This window comes from Pseudorasbora parva, chromosome 2 (genome assembly GCF_024679245.1).
Source record: "Pseudorasbora parva isolate DD20220531a chromosome 2, ASM2467924v1, whole genome shotgun sequence".
NCBI lineage: Eukaryota > Metazoa > Chordata > Actinopteri > Cypriniformes > Gobionidae > Pseudorasbora > Pseudorasbora parva.
In genome coordinates this window covers 34,722,999-34,740,710 of record NC_090173.1, presented here as the reverse complement: position 1 = coordinate 34,740,710, position 17,712 = coordinate 34,722,999, and the positions used below count along the sequence as shown (strand labels likewise).

The 17,712-nt window shown below is 38.1% G+C and overlaps 3 protein-coding genes across 3 annotated transcripts; 1 reads left to right on the top strand and 2 right to left on the bottom strand.

Annotated features, from left to right (window-relative positions):
- Positions 1-60: 60 nt before the first annotated feature.
- On the bottom strand, positions 61-2,563 carry LOC137053514 (guanine nucleotide-binding protein G(I)/G(S)/G(O) subunit gamma-10-like). Its single transcript, XM_067428958.1, has 3 exons — positions 2,405-2,563; positions 1,511-1,637; positions 61-1,406 (listed from the first exon to the last, which is right to left on the bottom strand). The coding sequence occupies exons 1-2, from the start codon at positions 2,489-2,491 to the stop codon at positions 1,512-1,514; spliced, it is 213 nt and encodes a 70-aa protein (XP_067285059.1). The 5' UTR covers positions 2,492-2,563; the 3' UTR covers positions 61-1,406; position 1,511.
- Positions 2,564-3,524: 961 nt separating this feature from the next.
- On the top strand, positions 3,525-6,200 carry clpp (caseinolytic mitochondrial matrix peptidase proteolytic subunit). The gene is made up of 7 exons (XM_067428957.1): positions 3,525-3,596; positions 3,989-4,090; positions 4,207-4,278; positions 4,386-4,482; positions 5,174-5,361; positions 5,446-5,551; positions 5,664-6,200. Exons 1-7 carry the CDS (start codon positions 3,585-3,587, stop codon positions 5,888-5,890), a joined length of 804 nt encoding a protein of 267 aa, XP_067285058.1. The 5' UTR covers positions 3,525-3,584; the 3' UTR covers positions 5,891-6,200.
- Positions 6,201-6,841: 641 nt separating this feature from the next.
- LOC137053482 (aldehyde dehydrogenase family 3 member B1-like) lies at positions 6,842-12,448 on the bottom strand. The gene is made up of 10 exons (XM_067428956.1): positions 12,238-12,448; positions 11,210-11,382; positions 11,019-11,129; positions 10,750-10,870; positions 8,785-8,870; positions 8,615-8,696; positions 8,127-8,519; positions 7,688-7,854; positions 7,508-7,607; positions 6,842-7,404 (listed from the first exon to the last, which is right to left on the bottom strand). The coding sequence occupies exons 2-10, from the start codon at positions 11,369-11,371 to the stop codon at positions 7,205-7,207; spliced, it is 1,422 nt and encodes a 473-aa protein (XP_067285057.1). The 5' UTR covers positions 11,372-11,382; positions 12,238-12,448; the 3' UTR covers positions 6,842-7,204.
- Positions 12,449-17,712: the final 5,264 nt, after the last annotated feature.

Sequence of the window (17,712 nt, the reverse complement as noted above, 5' to 3'; positions counted from 1 at the left end):
TTAATTTACTAATAAATATGATACATGGAATTACTTGGAAACATGCTTTAATTGTACAGTGTGTGAAAAGCAGAAGACCACAGGTTAAATAACTAAGGTACAACCATAATTCCCAAGTTGATTAATCACGGTACAATAAGATGGCTGTTTTGTACGCTAGTTAGATAATAAAATTGCAGTAGCTTCCACAGAAGTATAACTGTTGCTTTTAATATCATAGAACATTAAAATGTGATCAGAGGAAGCTTTTTTTATAGACTCTCATTTTTATTTAGTTTTTGTTGTTGTTGTTTCAATTACATTTTGATTCAGTCTTGTAAAGAAAGGTATAGCATATAGTTTAGTATACAGTCTAACTGCACACAAGTCAGATGGCACACTCACACTTAAAAGGCAAGACATGCATGAGGTAAACAGACTGAAAAAGTCAACAATGCAGGGCAGCAGTAAAAACCCTCATGTACAAATGACATTTGCATGAACGTCCAGTGATAAAGACCCAGTACAGATTTTAAACGAGATAAATACACATGCAAGGACAGAGTATATGCAAAAACAGGCCAGCTTATATGCTCAGTCATTGGTGTTCAATTCATAGACTAAAGGTGCAATGGAAAGGCAGCATCCTTTCATGAGCAAATATCAGTAAAAAAGATAATTCTGCACTTGAGTCTCTTGTGTAAACACTGTTTAACATTTATGAAACTTCAAAATGATGCAGAAACCATTACCCACCAGATAAGAGAAAACACATTTGAACATTAAGTAGTACCTCATTCAGAAATTAAGAAAACTGAATATATCAGAAACACAGCATCTATCTTTATCAAAAAAAACCTGAGATTCAATACATCTCTCTCCTTCAATGGTTAAAACAATACCTTAAATACAGTTTCTTGGCAACAAGTGTCGATGTATAAGACTAATCGTATCAATAAACAAAAATAGGGATTTAGTGTTATAATGTCATCATAAACTGAACACATTACAAAAACATTTTTTTTTCTCTCTATATGGCTGGTATTCAAATTGACTTGGCTACACAGTAAAAAATGTACTGAACATTTTTGCATATTTGCCATCACTTCTCCAATGGACTGTTTGGCTAACTGTGCACTTTAATTTCCTCCTGAAACCATATACTAGTGTACGTTTTGCACTAACATGTCCTTTATTAACAGTATACAAATTAAACACTTTTAAAATCTTTTAGGGTTTTTTTCTTCATAAATCACATTATTGAACGTGCAAGACTTCAGGTCACAAATGCAGATTACAAATAAAACAATTTAGTGTAATAGTGATGATTCGGCTCTGCTGTAGGGTGAAGGGGAACTAAGGGTAGCGTAGTGAAAAACTTTTGTGTGAAAGAGGAATGTTCAGTTTCTCCAGATTCTTCTTGACTCCTTTAGAAGGAAGAGAGAGACAGAGGTTCATATTCCTGCTCACATTCCTGTTAAACAGGAAATGTACAGAAAAAAATAAATAAATAACAGCTGATTGTTGGTACCTCAGAAGAGTGCACATGATTTGGGGGGTCGGAAGGGGTTGTCGCTGGATGGTACCCCCATGAGGAGTGGGTCCTTATGGGCATTTTGCAAGCAGAACGCCTTCAGTTCTGTCGCTGCTTGAGAAACCTAGGAGGAAGTAGAGATTAAATAAATAAAATAAAGACAGACAGACATATTTACATGTATTTGTATGCATATATACAGAAAAGGGGTTGGTGGGGCAATAAAGGCTTTATTGACTATCACATTTTCCTTGAAATCACGCGGTTAGAAGTTAAGAGTTTATTTGATTCAAGATAAATTTAATAATAACACATAGAGCCGTGTCTTGTTTTTTTAGAATAGTGTGCTTTGGGGCCAATGGTAACTAATATAGATTTAGATTATTCCGGCCAACAAATGTGAGACTGTCTCACACTCACAATCAACAAAGAACTCCACTGTGCGGTGCGCGCGACACCACAACACGCAGCAGTGGCGCGCGCACGCTACTGCCTGAAGTGGACAGTTTCGAATCATTTTTAATTTGCTATGATGAACTATGATTATCATACATTTTACAAACGTATTGAAATATTAGGTTTGGGTGACGACGTTTGATAACACCCGATTAATTAAAGAAAGTTGTCATTCATTGGTGAAAACGAAGGTAATTGCACAACCAGCCATTGCGGTAGAAGCTTGCAAACAGGTAAACATTATGTATTATGCTTCATTTATAGTCATTAGATATGTTGTAAAAGCTCTCAGAAGAATAAAATAAAGTTTAAAACAGAATGATAATTACACAAAGTAGCAGGATGTTCGGACAGGACCGACAAGTCTGTCAAGTCACACCCTGTTAGCAAAGAGTTCCAATCTTTTAGACTTTTTGTTTATTTATTCCCACTCACCTTAATTCTGCGAATTCCTGCTTCGAATCGCAGCTGTTTGACGCTTTTCTGCAGGCTCAACATACTGCCTGCGCTGTTACTCGACATGTCTTCTGACAGATCGTGGAAAGTTTGCAACAAATGTCAAGACAGAGACTGACTTTGGCAATAATGGGCTCAATTGCGCCCCTATCTTCGAAACTGATGCGGGGTTTCATACCGCGACGGCGCAACTCTCGCGCAACAAATAATAAATAACCTGAAGAAACCCGTTTGACTTTTATTATTTTATAACGAGTTCCTCGTGTTTTCTATTTTCCCCACTTTTTCTACATTTAATTAATGTTTATATTTCTCAATTTTTCTGGTGACGTTGATTGATTTGTCTACAGACGAATGAAAACTTAAGTTAGGTGAGTAAATTCATTATTAATAATAATAACAACTTAATAGTTATGCCAACAAGGCAATTTTCACCGTAAAGTTGCTTTACACTAATTATAAAGGTAAGATTATGAATAATGTCTAGCTCTACAAAATTGCGCCATCTAGCGTTCGCGTCTAGTTTCATCATGTGACAGTGGACCCGATTCACCAGAGCCACTCCTCAAGAGGAGATTTCAAAGTCAGCTAAACCGCGTCGGTAGCTTTCCTATTCTGTTTAAATGAAGGCAACGGGGACGATGTGTCAGTTTAATTGATTTTATTTAGGCCTACCTATAGTTTACCAGTCCCACTCAGATTAAAACAATAGAGTAGAGAAGGTAGCAAAGACAACCTAACAAGATTAAAACAAAGGCTACAACATGAATGATATAAACACTCTCTTCCCATTTGTCTTGGACCCTTACCATTTCTTCATTGTATGAGGAACTCCCCCTAAATAATTAAAAGTTATTATTATTATTTTTTATTGATTAAATTAAATACAAATATTATGATTATTTCTTTGCAATATGCAATCATCAAAATCATTTAACTTGAATATAAGTGTTCCTTCTGATCAAATTTCCCATATCCACCCCCCAAAAATGTATTTACAATTACAAAAGAGATGGAAAAGGCATTTGCAAACGAGGTACACTTTCTCGACTTCCCCATCTCTCTCTTCAATGAGAGAGTCTCTTCTGGCTTCACTATCAAGCTGCCGAATATCACATCCGGGTCAATAGGGGTCGCGTGAGGGTTGCTCAACAGAAACATGCTGTTACGTGTAAGTATTAAACTGCCTTCTGTAAATTATGTAACGTTAGATTTATTTAAAAATGTGTCAATGTATGTGAAGCAACTCTTACGATAGTATAGAAGCAATGGCATTTATGATAAACACGCTGTTGTACAACTATTAATTTGCCAGTATAATTGCTTTATGAAAATTACGTGAAATTACGTGGTATGTATAAGTTTATGACTTTTGAAAATCTTAAATCTCGTTTTCATAAAATGTGCGTTTTTCTAATGGACACGTAATGTCATTAGGCTAATGTGTGCTCTGTTGAGTGTCACTGCGATGTCAAGCTCGACACTAAATATTTTACAACGACCTTGAATAAGTAAAATAATGTTGCCTGTCTTTTATCATCACTATAACTGTCATCTTTCTAGAGGGTCTTACATTGTGGTGTTTCTGCACTCAAAGTCAATCGGTCCATTCATCAGAGTGCGCCATGGAGAAGTCCACTCATACCTATAGTTGTAGAGCAGACGGTGAGGGCACATTAGAAGCACGTTCATTTTTCTTAATTACTTGTTTACTTTTTAAAGATGCAGCTTTCAGTGTTGCAGGAACTTGACAGCTACTTGAAGTCTTTCGTCTGTTTCAGGGACGCGGAGAGCGTGCCTATGACATCTACTCAAGGCTGCTTAGAGAGAGAATCATATGTGTTATGGGTCCAGTAAGTTCAAATGCAAGGGATAACACACAATGATATCTAACATTATATCCAAAAGTATTTTCAGTAGTTTCCAGTCCTACATGCTTTCTGTCTTTCTCTTTATCTAGATCGATGACTCCGTAGCTTCTCTGGTAATCGCTCAATTGCTATTTCTCCAGTCAGAGAGCAATAACAAGCCCATTCACATGTACATCAACAGTCCCGGTGAGAGATACATAACTGCATTGATGGGGGAGAAAAAGATTGTAGCAGCTTCATATTCTAATGATCAGGTTTATTCAACTGGCGGCCCATAGTCAAAATGTGTCCTGCTTAATTTTTTTTGATGCGATTACTTGAATCCTGTTTGGGAATTCACTGTCACAGCAATAGGGAACTGTAAATTAGATGACAAATTGTGGATCAAAGGCGGGCACTGCAGTTTATTTCTGCTGTATTTTTTCCTGATGGTCAAAAATTACATTTTAATTTATGTATTGCTATTTGCTGTATGGAAACGACACTCACCTAAACTGGGTAAACCCAGCCTGATTTGCCGGCGATTTAATTTCGCCCAGCAACTCAGCCTGGAAACCTGTACATTGATACAGGTGTTTGACTTCTTCCCAGCAGTCAAAGCGGCATTATGTTGTGAAAGTGCGGACTCAGATGAAGACCGTGAGGGTTTAGGGTGCCATTTGGGACAGGGCTATAGAGAAACGATGGGTCGTTGCCTGTTGATCACACCTTTTGTGGTCTATCCAATTGTCTACAGTTATTTGCATAATGCACACATATTAATCTGAAATAGACAGATTAAGAAATATAACAAAAGTGAATGATTTTTTTTTTAGTGTTTGAAGCCAGCAGTCTACATTTCTGGCAATTATTTGTGTTACTTTTTGTCGTCTTGCAGGTGGTGTGGTTACGGCTGGACTTGCGATCTATGACACTATGCAGTACATCTTAAATCCCATCTCTACCTGGTGTGTGGGCCAGGCTGCCAGTATGGGCAGTCTGCTTTTGGCCGCAGGAACCGCAGGCATGAGGCATTCCCTGCCGAATGCCCGAATCATGGTGCACCAGCCCTCTGGAGGGGCAAGGGTAAGAATCGGGGATAAAAGAAGAAAAACAAGGCTGCTTTCATAACTTTGCTGAAAAATGTAATCCCGCTATTTAAAATTTCAGGGGCAAGCAACAGATATTGCCATACAGGCAGAGGAGATTCTCAAACTGAAAAGACAGATCAACTACATCTATTCCAAACACACGGGGCAGAAATTGGAGACAATAGGTAATTTTGCTTTTTCAAACCGTCTGTTAATATTATATTAACTTTATTTTATATTGGATAGTTGTGTATGTATTGTGACTTACTGACTTCAAGTTTTGTAATCCTCGCTTAGAGGGCGTGATGGAGAGAGACCGGTACATGAGCCCAATGGAAGCACAGGATTTCGGGATTATCGACAAGGTCCTGGTTCATCCACCCCAGGCTGGGCAGGACGAACCAGAACTTGTTCAAAAAGAACCCTCCAGCCCTGCAAGCACCTCCACCTCCCCTCAGCCTCAAACCTCTGAGCCAGGCCAGACCGGCAACAACCCTCCATCCTCATACAAACCTGAGCCCTGAAATAGACTCCCAGCAGGAGCGAGTAAACTACTGGTTCAGTCTCTTTTGGCAGATGTTTGAGGGGGACAGACACCAGCTGACACATCATATCTGAACCCTGTGATCTTCCTTTTGTATCTTTTATTTTATTAAGTCTTAGTAAGTCTAGTCCTGAGATGCAGTACTAGAATCTGGGGATTACAGGTACAAGTATGACGACACTCAGTCTGCCCTCATATTTGTATGATTCAAATATATCTTAGCAAAAATTAGTTTCTAACTAGATCGGGATACAAGACTACGGGACAGGGTTTGATTTGGGCAGACTGTGTTACCATGTCTCACAATATACTTTGTATTGTGAAAAGTTCTCATTAAATCATGCCAGTGCAGTCAAATTAATAATGTAGAATATTATTAGGGACACTATCATTTCAAACAAACATGTAAGCTTATTAGACTTATTTCTGAAGGATCATGGGCAACTGAAGACTGGTGTAATGAAGCTGAAAGTTCATTATATCTGAATTTTTTATCAAATGAATGCAGTCTTGATAAGAATGAGACAACCTAATTTCAAAAACCCAAAAAATCTTACAGACGACTCCCAATTTTAAAAAACACATCAATGAAATGTGTGTGATGTAACTTTTATGAATTCATGGTTGCAACATAAAACTAATTCTAGAATACAAAACCAAGAAATATGAATAAATGCAATTACACAAGTATAAATTGTATCATGTTTCCTGAAGGTAAACGTTTGTCAGACTTTATTTTTGTACTCAACCTTACAGATGAAAAGTATACCACTCATAAACTAGAAATGCTCCTATACATTCACCAATAGAAACCCTTAAACTATTATGAGCAATATAGCAAAATATGTAGTAGTATAAGATACTAAATAACCTCATTAAGTATCTAAACATAATGCTATCCATGCCCCCCCCCCCCCCCCCCTTTTTTTTTTACTGTAGTATTTAATTACAAATGAATGATCCATTTAATTACATTTCCATAGACAGGATTATTTAAAAATCTACAGATATGAATAAATGCATAAAATTGATTAGTGTATTTGAACAATGGAAGTTAAAATGAGCGAATTATTGTCAAGTAAATGGCCTCTTTCTCACCACAGAAGCATCCCGAAGAAGCAGCTTATCTCAATGCTGACCTCTGGTGGCGTTTTGGATAACATCACCATTGTAAACTTAAAGATAAGGTTTGTGTTGCAGGCCAAACTCACTGCAGCCAAACACTGGTAAAATCAAAGGCATATGTTTTTGGTTCCCTGGCTGCAATCTGCCAGAATCAGACACACAACAGCCCTCACATAATAGAGCATCCTGCCCACCCCTTCTTCTTGGCAGTGGTGGCCCAGCGCAGCCAACTGAGATTGCTTTCAGTATAGGGGGGGTAGCGTAGCACATTGACGCGCTCCAGCCCCCAGCCCCTCAGCATGCAGCCACGCTTGTGACTGAATGTCTCAAAGCTCCAGCGACCATGGTAGTTGCCCATCCCACTGGCACCTGGTCCAAACACAAATAAAAAGTCAGATTTCGCCTTCACTCACCCAAAGAAATGCATTGCTGTTGTTACATTAAAGAAATGCAGACTCAGATTCAGACTCACCCACTCCGCCAAAGGGTAAACCAGGAAGTGTCATGTGAGCTATTCCATCATTGGAACAGAAGCCTCCGCTGCTTGTCCCCTCCAGAACTGTAGTTACAACCTTAACAAATAGATATGCATCCCTTAACACTTTACGGTCTTATTCAAGTCAATGACTTTTGTTCTTTCCTTCTTACTTACTTGAGACTCATCAGAGAAGGCATAAATTGCCAGGGGCTTTTCCCTCTCGTTGACAAAACGGATTGCTTCATCAAGAGATTTGATGGTTAGAATGGGGAGAATGGGGCCAAAAATCTCCTCCTGCATTAAAGCATCTGACTCCTTTACATCCACGACCACAGTAGGGGCTGAGATAGTCCACGGAAAAGCAAAAGAGAATTCAGAATGTAATACTAGCTTAGCTACTTTTTATGTAAAAGTATACTGCACATTTTAGGAAATTCAGTAGGTCATCTGAGAAAAAGATTCACAACATACTGCAGCAATAGTAAGAGAAGTGTATTAGTATGACACAATGTACTGAATTTGTATACGGTTTAAAAGTGTTGGGAAAGTAAAAAAACAACAACAAAAAAGCTCAACCAGGCAGCAGTTTTGTTAGTGCCTATATAATTCTTACCAATGTACTTGATCTCTTTGACACTCTCTCCTCCAATCACTACCTTTCCCTCAGACTTTTTTAGCAGCTCAACCAGTCGGGTCCAGTGCCTGTCTGTCACAATACGTCCCATGTCTGGGCTTTTCTGGGGCTCAGATCCGTAAAAGCTCTCAAGAGCCTCTTTGATAAAAGGTAACAGCATTTCTCTCGTCTCAGCAGTGCATAAAACATAGTCTGGAGCCACACAGCTCTGTCCAGCATTGAAAAACTTGGCCCACACCAGCCTCTTAGCAGCATTTTTCATGTCTAGCCGGCCATATATTAAACAAGGGCACTTGCCACCCAGCTCCAGAGTAACTGGGGTGAGGTGCACCACTGCGGCCTGCAGGATGCAACGAGCCACTGACTGTGAGCCTGTATAAGAGAAGACATGAGATGTTGAGGCAAATAAATATGGAAAGATGAATCTGTCTCTTGAATCTGTCATAGATAAAAATGAAAACTGTAACCTGTGTAGAAGATATGATCAAATCTATTCTCCAGCAATGTCTTGGTCTCTTCTGCTCCACCACAAATGACTGCATAACAATCCTACAGGAGAAAACACACGGCACACATTACAGATCTTATCATGAACACTCTAGCACAATGAGAGAAGTGGGCCTTTCCAAAAGATTACCTGGGACAGGTACTTTGGAATGAGTTCAGCAAGAAGTTTTTCGGTTGCTTGACTTATTTCTGATGGCTTCAGAATAGCACAGTTACCTAATAAAAACATATGGCCAAGGTAAACATATTGCATATGTGATTTAAGGCATTGTGCCTCCCTAGGTTTTTGTGTTCATGGATTTTTAGTCACCATTGAATCAAAATGGACAATTCTTGTTTTTTATGAAATATTTCAGTATTTATTAAAAAAAGATTAATCCGTGCACATCATTATTAATTCATGAGCCCTTTCAAAATAACTGTCCCTCCCGCTCGTAATGGCATAACTTTTCTTGGAGTGGCATAACGTGTTTACAACCTGTCCAACAACAACCATATTTAATTCCTTTAATTTTTTCTTGTTCAAGATTTTTTTACAATAATTTTTACAACATACCATTTTACAATATACATCACAATAAGGAAGAAAAGACTATTGCAACTTCTTTTTCATGCCCACATTAATTCAACTTCCAAAATACAAAAAAAAGTATTGTTTTTTCTCAATTTGATAATTGAGCTTCACAATAATTGAAGGTTAAAAAAAATATGCCCCAAAGTCATAATTTTTTGGTGAATTTCACAATTTTCTAAGCCAAAATATGTAATTTTGCTTGTGTGATTCATGCAGAATGGTGGGGGTTTACTTATGGGTGGTTAGGGAGAATTAGTTCAACATTTTTGGAAAAATATAAATTTGTCGACATTTAATTATATTTGTATTATATACCAATTTCAATGTCAGCCTTTTGTGAAAATGAAACCTGTTAGGGAATCACAATCAGCTTCCAAACACAGAGATAAGGTGTAGTTAGCCTTGCATTGTGTCCATTGTTGATGGTTAAAAGGTATTTGTTTTTATAAGTGACAGCAAAGGTATTAAAGGGTTAGTTCACCCAAAAATGAAAATGATTTCATTAATTACTCACCCTCATGTCGTTGGACACCCATAACACCTTCATTCATCTTTGGAACACAAATGAAGATATTTTTGTTGAAAGCTGATGGCTGAGAAAGGCTTCAGATAGACCTCCATTGGCGTTCAGTACATTCCCACTCACAAGACCCATAAAAGCCACTAAACACATCGATACAAAGTCCATCTCACTACAGTGGTTGTACAATAATTTTAAGAAGCGACAAGAATAGTTTTTGTGCGCAAAAAAATCGAATGACTTTATCCGCCAAGTTATTGTTTTCCGTGTAGGTCTCAGACGTGAACTCACGCGATAGCGGCACTCCTCTTTGTTTCTCGGTCATGTATCGAACAGCGGATCTGCGTCATATTCTCGCGTATGCATTGAGTTCACGTCAATAACTTGGTGATAAAGTCGTTATTTTGATTTTTGTGCGCACAATAACTATTTTCGTCACATTGTAAAATTATTGTACAACCACTGTAGTGAGATGGACTTTTTAACAACGTTTTTAGTGCCTTTTATGGGTTTGGTGAGTGGGAATGGACTGAATGTCAATGGAGGACTATCTGAAGCGTTCAGCTTTCAACAAAAATATAATTTGTGTTCCAAAGATGAACGAAGGTCTTACGGGTGTCCAACCACATGAGGGTGAGTAATTAATTAAATAATTTAATTTTTTTGGTGAACTAAACCTTTAAAGAGCTATGTTCTCGTTTCGGTACATAATTCAAAAGTGGCAGATATAATTGGGTCTCGCTGGTTTCCATACATTAAATTGCTATACGATGACTGGCAGTTTATTATCAAATTTATATTATAATCTGATTTTAACCCTAACCCAATGCATTTGTTTTGTTTAGTTTTAGTTTAGTTTAGCTTAGTTTTTTAAATTACACCACTAGACTATCATGACTCACAGTTTTAGAAGAACTGTGACTAGTGCAGCCTCAAAAAGAACTAGATGCATGACGCCTCTGTATATAATGGCCATATAACAGAAAAAATATAAATGTTACCTGCAGCGATTGCACCAATCAAAGGTGACAAAATTAGCTGAAGAGGATAATTCCACGCTCCAATGATCAAAACGACACCTAATGGCTCCCTGCGAACAAAACAGTCATCCAGCTTTGTTGCCTGAAATAATTAAATGAGGGAAGGAAACAGGTTTAAGTATTTTCAGAGATCATCCTCACATCTGCGTTGACTTTTAGAAGGTTTCCTCTTAACTATATTTTTTGGAGCTCAACATTTACGGTGTAATGAAATTGTATTATTATCTCACCAAGTTTGTGCCAACATAAGAGTGCTGCATCCAGGATTGCAGGTTGCTGATGGTGTAGCAAATGTCATTCACCACTATCTCAATCTCTGACAACACTGCCTCAAACTTGGGCTGCAGGACAGAGAAGATTAAAGCATCACTTGTGTGTCAAATTTACAAGTACTTGCATTTGAACCAGTTGACGACATTACCTTAGCAAGGTCTTTATGCATTGCCTCCAAAATCTGTGTTTCATTGTCTTCAAACAGTGACATCATGGCCTCCAGTTGAGTCAAACGAAACTGGACTGGACGGGTCACACCTGAGCGGAAAGCACCCCGCAGCCTCTCCAGCACCTGTTTCTGGCTCTCCATAGTGAGAACACCTGTGTTGGAAATGGGGTTACAGAGGAGGCACAATTTTGTGTGTACACAATATTTAGAATGAGAGACTTTCTAGATAAAGCACAACATGTCTTGGAGATGTACGTGTGGGTTTCTCCATGGATGCATTGGCCTTTGAAAACCAAATTAAGCCACATTTGTATTTTATTCTACTTACAACTGTAATAATTTAAATGTGTTATTTCCCTACTTCCTGACACAAATGAAAACATGCAATAACAGCTGTTTACAAATCATTACCCAGCAACCACAAACCACCGTGATTAGTCCATCCTGACCAGCGCTGAGAAAAGTAACAGGAACCAAGTAACAACACAGTTGACGTCAAGTGCGTGGTCGTCTGTCTGGACTATTGATTAAATAACGGCAACGTGAAAACCTATAGAGAACTGATAATATGAGAATTATAGACAATTCGCTCCACAACTTCCGGACCGCGAAGTCTCGCCCATTTAGTTTACTTTAGACACGTTTACTTTATTTTACATGCTTTCTATATCTCGAGTAGCAAAAGAATCATGATCATGATTATTTTGCTACTTCAGAATAAAGGCTCTTGTTTTTTGATCAAAATCCCGCAACACAACAAGAGGAGAGATGAAAGTCATATGGTATCAAATGTCGCTTAATCATAATTTGTCCCTCAACGTAACGTTAACGGTTTACACATCGGCATCGGCTATTGTATATTTTTTTTTGCTCATTAACAAAGCAATGAGCAATGATATACAAAACGGAACCTAGCCTCAACAGCACAACAAAATATGTATACATCCGAACTGTCGAAGTGTGACAAACTTTACATAGCGAGGATACAAATAATCTTACAAACTAACCTTTCTCAGAAGATAACTCCACTTTCTGGTAGTCTACCTGTTTTTCACTAGCACGTGAAGACTATTTCCGGGTTTTTGTGTTTCATTCAGAAAATTCAAGTTTGTCGAGTTTGGCATCTTAGTCAGATACTGCAGCCCGAAAAACCTGCTGTTTCGCCATAAGTTTAATAATCATAGTTAACACTTCAAACACACACACACACACACACACACACACACACAGTAGCGCGACTTTGTTATCGCGTGGAAACGATAAAAAAATGCAGTTAAATGAGAAAGTGCTCAATACATCAGGTAGGATACATGGAGAGAGTATATAGCTAATAAAATAGGAGTTTACGTGGAACTAAACCTATAAGAAATTGTGAAAACACTAGGCGGCAGCACAACCATTACCACAGGAGTATCTTGATGAACGCTTTAATCAATAGGCCGTTCTTATAACCTAAACAATTTTAGGTTATGAGAACGTTTCCCTAACGTTCCCATTAAGTTATAAAAACGTTTTCTGAATGTTCTAGGAACGTTTAAATGTTCAGTTTGTGGAACGTTGTATTAACATTCTCAGAATATAAGAACGTTAAATAACGTTCTTATAAGGGTGTGGAGTAGGCTATGATCAAATAAAATATTCCTGTTTTCTCCTTAAAGTACTTGTTTTTTTATTGACATCTTATTATTTCTTTAAAAAAAGGTAAAACCACTCTTATAATTGACTTTTATATTTATATTAAGTTTAGCCTATATTTAATACATAATTAGTTTACTAGATTTTTCTTCTGATTGTAATATATAGGCTATATATATATATATATATATATATATATATATATATATATATAGAGAGAGAGAGAGAGAGAGAGAGAGAGAGAGAGAGAGAGAGAGAGGAGAGAGAGAGAGAGAGAGAGAGAGAGAGAGAGAGAGAGAGAGAGAGAGATAAAAAATAGCATGGTGTAGCTGTAGGTTATGACTAATTTCTAAAGACATACTTTTTTAATGTAGTGTAGTTTAATGTAGTTTTTAAAATGTTCCACTAACAATGTAAGAATAACGTTTTATAGCTAACATTTTTAGAACGTTACTCAATAGCAAAGAACGTTGGCACAACGTTCTAATAACATTACTGCAAGAACTTTTTTGATAACTTTGAGAGAACTTTCAGAGAACGTTCCCTCTTAGCTCTATGAGTTTTTGACTTAAAATTAGTCATTGCAACTCAAAGCTCACAAACCACTTCGGCAACATATAAAAACAACATACTTTTGAAAATTGAACGCATATGTTAAAAACAAAACTTCATCTTAAGTCATCTTGAATTCTAATGAAGTGAAACAGCTATAGGCAGGGGCAGTCCCCACAAGCAACATTATCTAAACACTATGGAATACCAAAATTTAGGCAATAAAATAAGGTTGTTAAATTTTTTACAGATGCTACTGATTTTGCCAATGAACATAAAATGGATAACATGAAACATAAAATTGGACAAACTCACATCACTCAACATTCACATAAAAAAAAAAAATCTGTCACAATTATTCAATTAAATATGAATACCCTGCTCAATTTTATGACTACTTTCATCCTGTAATAAACAAATGCATGCACAATTGTCCATGAACTTGATAAATGTTGCAAATGTAACCAAATATTCACAAGCCAATGTCGTTAAGCTTGTGTCAGTGAAATTCTTAATTCAATTAGTTATTGACACACACCAACTAATCATGATTACCCAGGAATCAAAACAGGCTCAATTCTCAGGTGGGCCCAAGCCCTAACAGTCCACACTTGACAGAGATTCTGTCAATTTCCTCATAACGCAACCTGCGTAGCTAATGCCGTACTTGCCATAGACTTGAGTGGGCAGACAGCACCTACTGTAAAGTACTACTACTTGTTTATAAATCTCTCAATGAGCTAGGACCTCAATACATTGCAGATGTGCTGATTAAATACAAACCCAACAGATCACTCAGATCAGCAGGATCAAATCAGTTAGAAATACCAAGAGTTCACTCAAAGCAAGGAGAGTCTGCCTTTAGCTATTATGCCAGCCGTAGTTGGAACCAGCTTCCTGAACAGATCAGATGTGCTCCAACAGTAGCCACATTCAAATCCAGACTCAAAACACATCTGTTCAGCTGTGCATTTACTGAATGAGCTCTGAGCACTGTATGTCCGACTGATTGCACCTTATCTATGCATCATTTTTTAAATTCTTTTTATAACTGTTTTAGTTTACCTGTTCTTTTCTTTGGTTATCATCATTTTATTATTTTTAATTCTCTTTACATTGTATTCTTTTTCTTATGCATATTTTATCCCTATTTTAATTCCTTTCTATGTAAAGCACTTTGAATTTCCATTGTGTATGAAATGTGCTATATAAATAAACTTGCCTTGCCTTGCCTTACTGGACATAATACTAAATGTTTCCAAATTAACTATATGTTTGGCTCATTAAGGGCCTGATGTACCAAATTAATGTGCAGCATTTTGTTCAAATAGAGACTTATTTGTGAATACAAATGTGTGCATGCAACAAGTAGGATGAGCATTTGTAGATCAGGTGCATTAATTGGCTTCTTTTCTGAGTCAACTTTCTTACAAACCTGATTCCTAAAAAGTTGGGACACTGTACAAATTGAAAAAAAAGAAATGCAATAATTTTAAAATCTCATAAACTTAAATTTTATTCACAATAGAATATAGATAACATATCAAATGTTGAAAGTGAGACATTTTGAAATGTCATGCTAAATATTGCCTCATTTTGTCTTTCATGCGCGCTACACATTCTAAAAATGTTGGGAAAGGTAGCAATAAGAGCCTGGAAAAGTTAAATAAGGAACAGCTGGAGGACCAATTTGCAACTAATTAGGTCGATAGACCTTTTTCACAAAAAACGGAAATACGTCACTGACGCGTATAGGTGTTCTTCCGCTTCGCGCTTATACTCGGCAAAATGTATACCGGCAGAGTGTTTTCTCTGAGCCTTTTTTGACGCAAATTCCTCCACCAAGACCAATAAACTGGACAAAGGCTACAAATTTCGCAGACACCATAAATACCATTAGAGGATGCTGATATCACAATTTAAACCACTTAAAATATGTTGTTTTGCAAAGACTAACAATAAAAAGCGTCAATATGGCAAGAAAACTTGCAAATGATGTGTACATTTTATATTTATAACACAACTGTAATGTTTAGACGTTATTTAAACCTTACCTGCGAGTGGGTGTGTCACATAATCATGATCCATTTTAGCAGCTGTACCGTTGTCATCCACCTGGGAGGGGACAAGCTGACGTTTGTTCACCCTTTCAAAATACAGACTCCCTTTTGAGTGGTACTGTAAAATTGTTTCAAGGGAAAAGGCTTGTGACAACACCACTTTTAAGGCGACTGATGGTTGTTCCACCGGAGTAAATCCTCCTTGGCAAAGTGTCTGCTACAGACGTAAGTGCTGCCTTTTCTCACAGAGAAATTCGGCACTTCTTCTCTTCTAACAGCATGAATCCACAAATTTCTTGTTGCTTGATCAGACGGAAATGAGTGAAAAGACCAGTATGGTTGTTTTTGGGTACAACACGAACAACCCGGGACACAAAAAAAACTCCTGTTTTTTGACTCACCCATTTTTGCATTTCCCGCTAGCTACTACTACAGTAACAGGAAGTGTCTTTCCACGTCCTTAACTAACTTCCGGTTAAAAAGGCGGAAGTGTGAAAAAGGTCTATTGGCAACATGATTGGGTATAAAAAGAGCCTCTCAGAGTGGCAGTGTCTCTCAGAAGTCACGATGGGCAGAGGATCACTAATTCCCTCATTGTTGTGGCAAAAAAATTGTGGAGCAATATCAGAAAGGAGTTTCTCAGAAAAAAAGTTTGAATTTATCATCATCTACAGTGCATAATATCATTCAAAGTTTCAGAGAATCTGGACCAATCTCTCTGCGTAAGTGTCTAGGCCGGAAAACCATATTGGATCCCTGTGATCTTCGGGCCCTTAGACAGCACTGCATCACATAGGCCTACAGGAATGCTACTGTAATGGAAATCATAACATGGGCTCAGGAATATTTCCAGAAAACATTGTTGGTGAACACAATAAACTATGCCATTCGCTGTTGCATGGCTAAAACTCTATAGGTCAAAAAAGAAGCCATATCTAAACATGCTCCAGAAGTGCAGGTGTTTTCTCTGGGCCAAGGCTCATTTAAAATGGACTGTGGAAAACTGTTCTGTGCTCAGACAAATCAAAAATTGTAGTTCTTTTTGGAAAACTGGGACGCCATGTCATCCGAACTAAAGAGGACAAGGACAACCCAAGTTTTTATCAGTGCTCAATTCAGAAGCCTGCATCTCTTATGTTGCATGAGTACGTGTGGCATGGACAGCTTGCGCATCTGGAAAGGCCCATCAATGCTGAAAGGTATATTCAAGTTCTAGAACAACATATGCTCCCATCCAGACATCATCTCTTTCAGATAAATATTTTCCAACATGACAATGCCAGGCCACATACTACATCAATTACAACATCATGGCTGCATAGAAGAAGGATCCAGGTACTGAAATGGCCAGCCTGCAGTCCAGTCTTTCACCCATAGAAAACATTTGGCGCATCATAAAGAGGAAGATGTGACAAAGAAGACATAAGACAGTTGAGCAACTAGAAGCTAGCCTGACAAGCCAGACTCACATCAAGATGTTTGGTCTGGAAACTCACCATTGACAGGGCTCAATCCGAGGGGTGTGATTAACGGTTGTCTTTTAAACTCCCTCTGCACTGCCTAAACACAATAGGATAGCGCTACAACTAACCAGAGCAACGTGAAGCGGAGCTCGTTGATAGATTAAACATTCGCTGTATCCGGTCGGCAAAACTCCGAAAACATCATGTTTTTTTACGAATGACTTAAGTGCTGTTCTTTGTTCTTTTCTCAGAGTCCAAGTCTTCCAGAGTCGCGGTCAAAGCTGATTCGAAAGACTGCCGTTCGCCAGTTCGCCAATTGCCGTTCCGTCCACTAATGGTCGCCTATTCAAAACAAAGGCGTAGTATGATGACGCCAAGTTTGAGCGCAGCATCTTGGGACGTGGTCTTCACCTCACAGCCGGTGGAAAATAGGACTCGGGCAGAAATCACGTTCATGAATGCGGTTATTAACGTTACTGTAGTGTAAAGCAGAACAGGGCCGAGTGTTGAGGAGCTGAGCACGGCTGCTGGAGCGATTGTTACACAAACACCCGCCTTGCGAGAAATGGGACTTTTATTATGACGGGACGGAACACAGTCGCCGGGCGCCCGCACCATTTCCGGTTTCCGGTCATTGGTATGAGGGGATGCAGCTCTTTTTAATCATATTAGATACATTTAAGTGTGTTTAAAATGATGTTATGACGTTACTCTGTGCGTTCGCTCGATGGCTGCTGTAACATGTTCACACTGCTGAGAAAAAAGCGCTTCT

Coding starts and splice junctions, on each gene's coding strand:
- LOC137053482 (XM_067428956.1), bottom strand. CDS start 11,371: ATGGAGAGCCAGAAACAGGTGCTGGAGAGGCTGCGGGGTGCTTTCCGC. Junction 8,697..8,784: donor TTCCAAAGTACCTGTCCCAG/GTAATCTTTTGG, acceptor TTTCTCCTGTAG/GATTGTTATGCAGTCATTTG. Junction 7,855..8,126: donor CAAAGAGATCAAGTACATTG/GTAAGAATTATA, acceptor GGACTATCTCAG/CCCCTACTGTGGTCGTGGAT.
- clpp (XM_067428957.1), top strand. Junction 4,279..4,385: donor TCATATGTGTTATGGGTCCA/GTAAGTTCAAAT, acceptor CTCTTTATCTAG/ATCGATGACTCCGTAGCTTC. Junction 4,483..5,173: donor CATGTACATCAACAGTCCCG/GTGAGAGATACA, acceptor GTCGTCTTGCAG/GTGGTGTGGTTACGGCTGGA.
- LOC137053514 (XM_067428958.1), bottom strand. CDS start 2,491: ATGTCGAGTAACAGCGCAGGCAGTATGTTGAGCCTGCAGAAAAGCGTC. Junction 1,638..2,404: donor CAGGAATTCGCAGAATTAAG/GTGAGTGGGAAT, acceptor ACTTCCTCCTAG/GTTTCTCAAGCAGCGACAGA.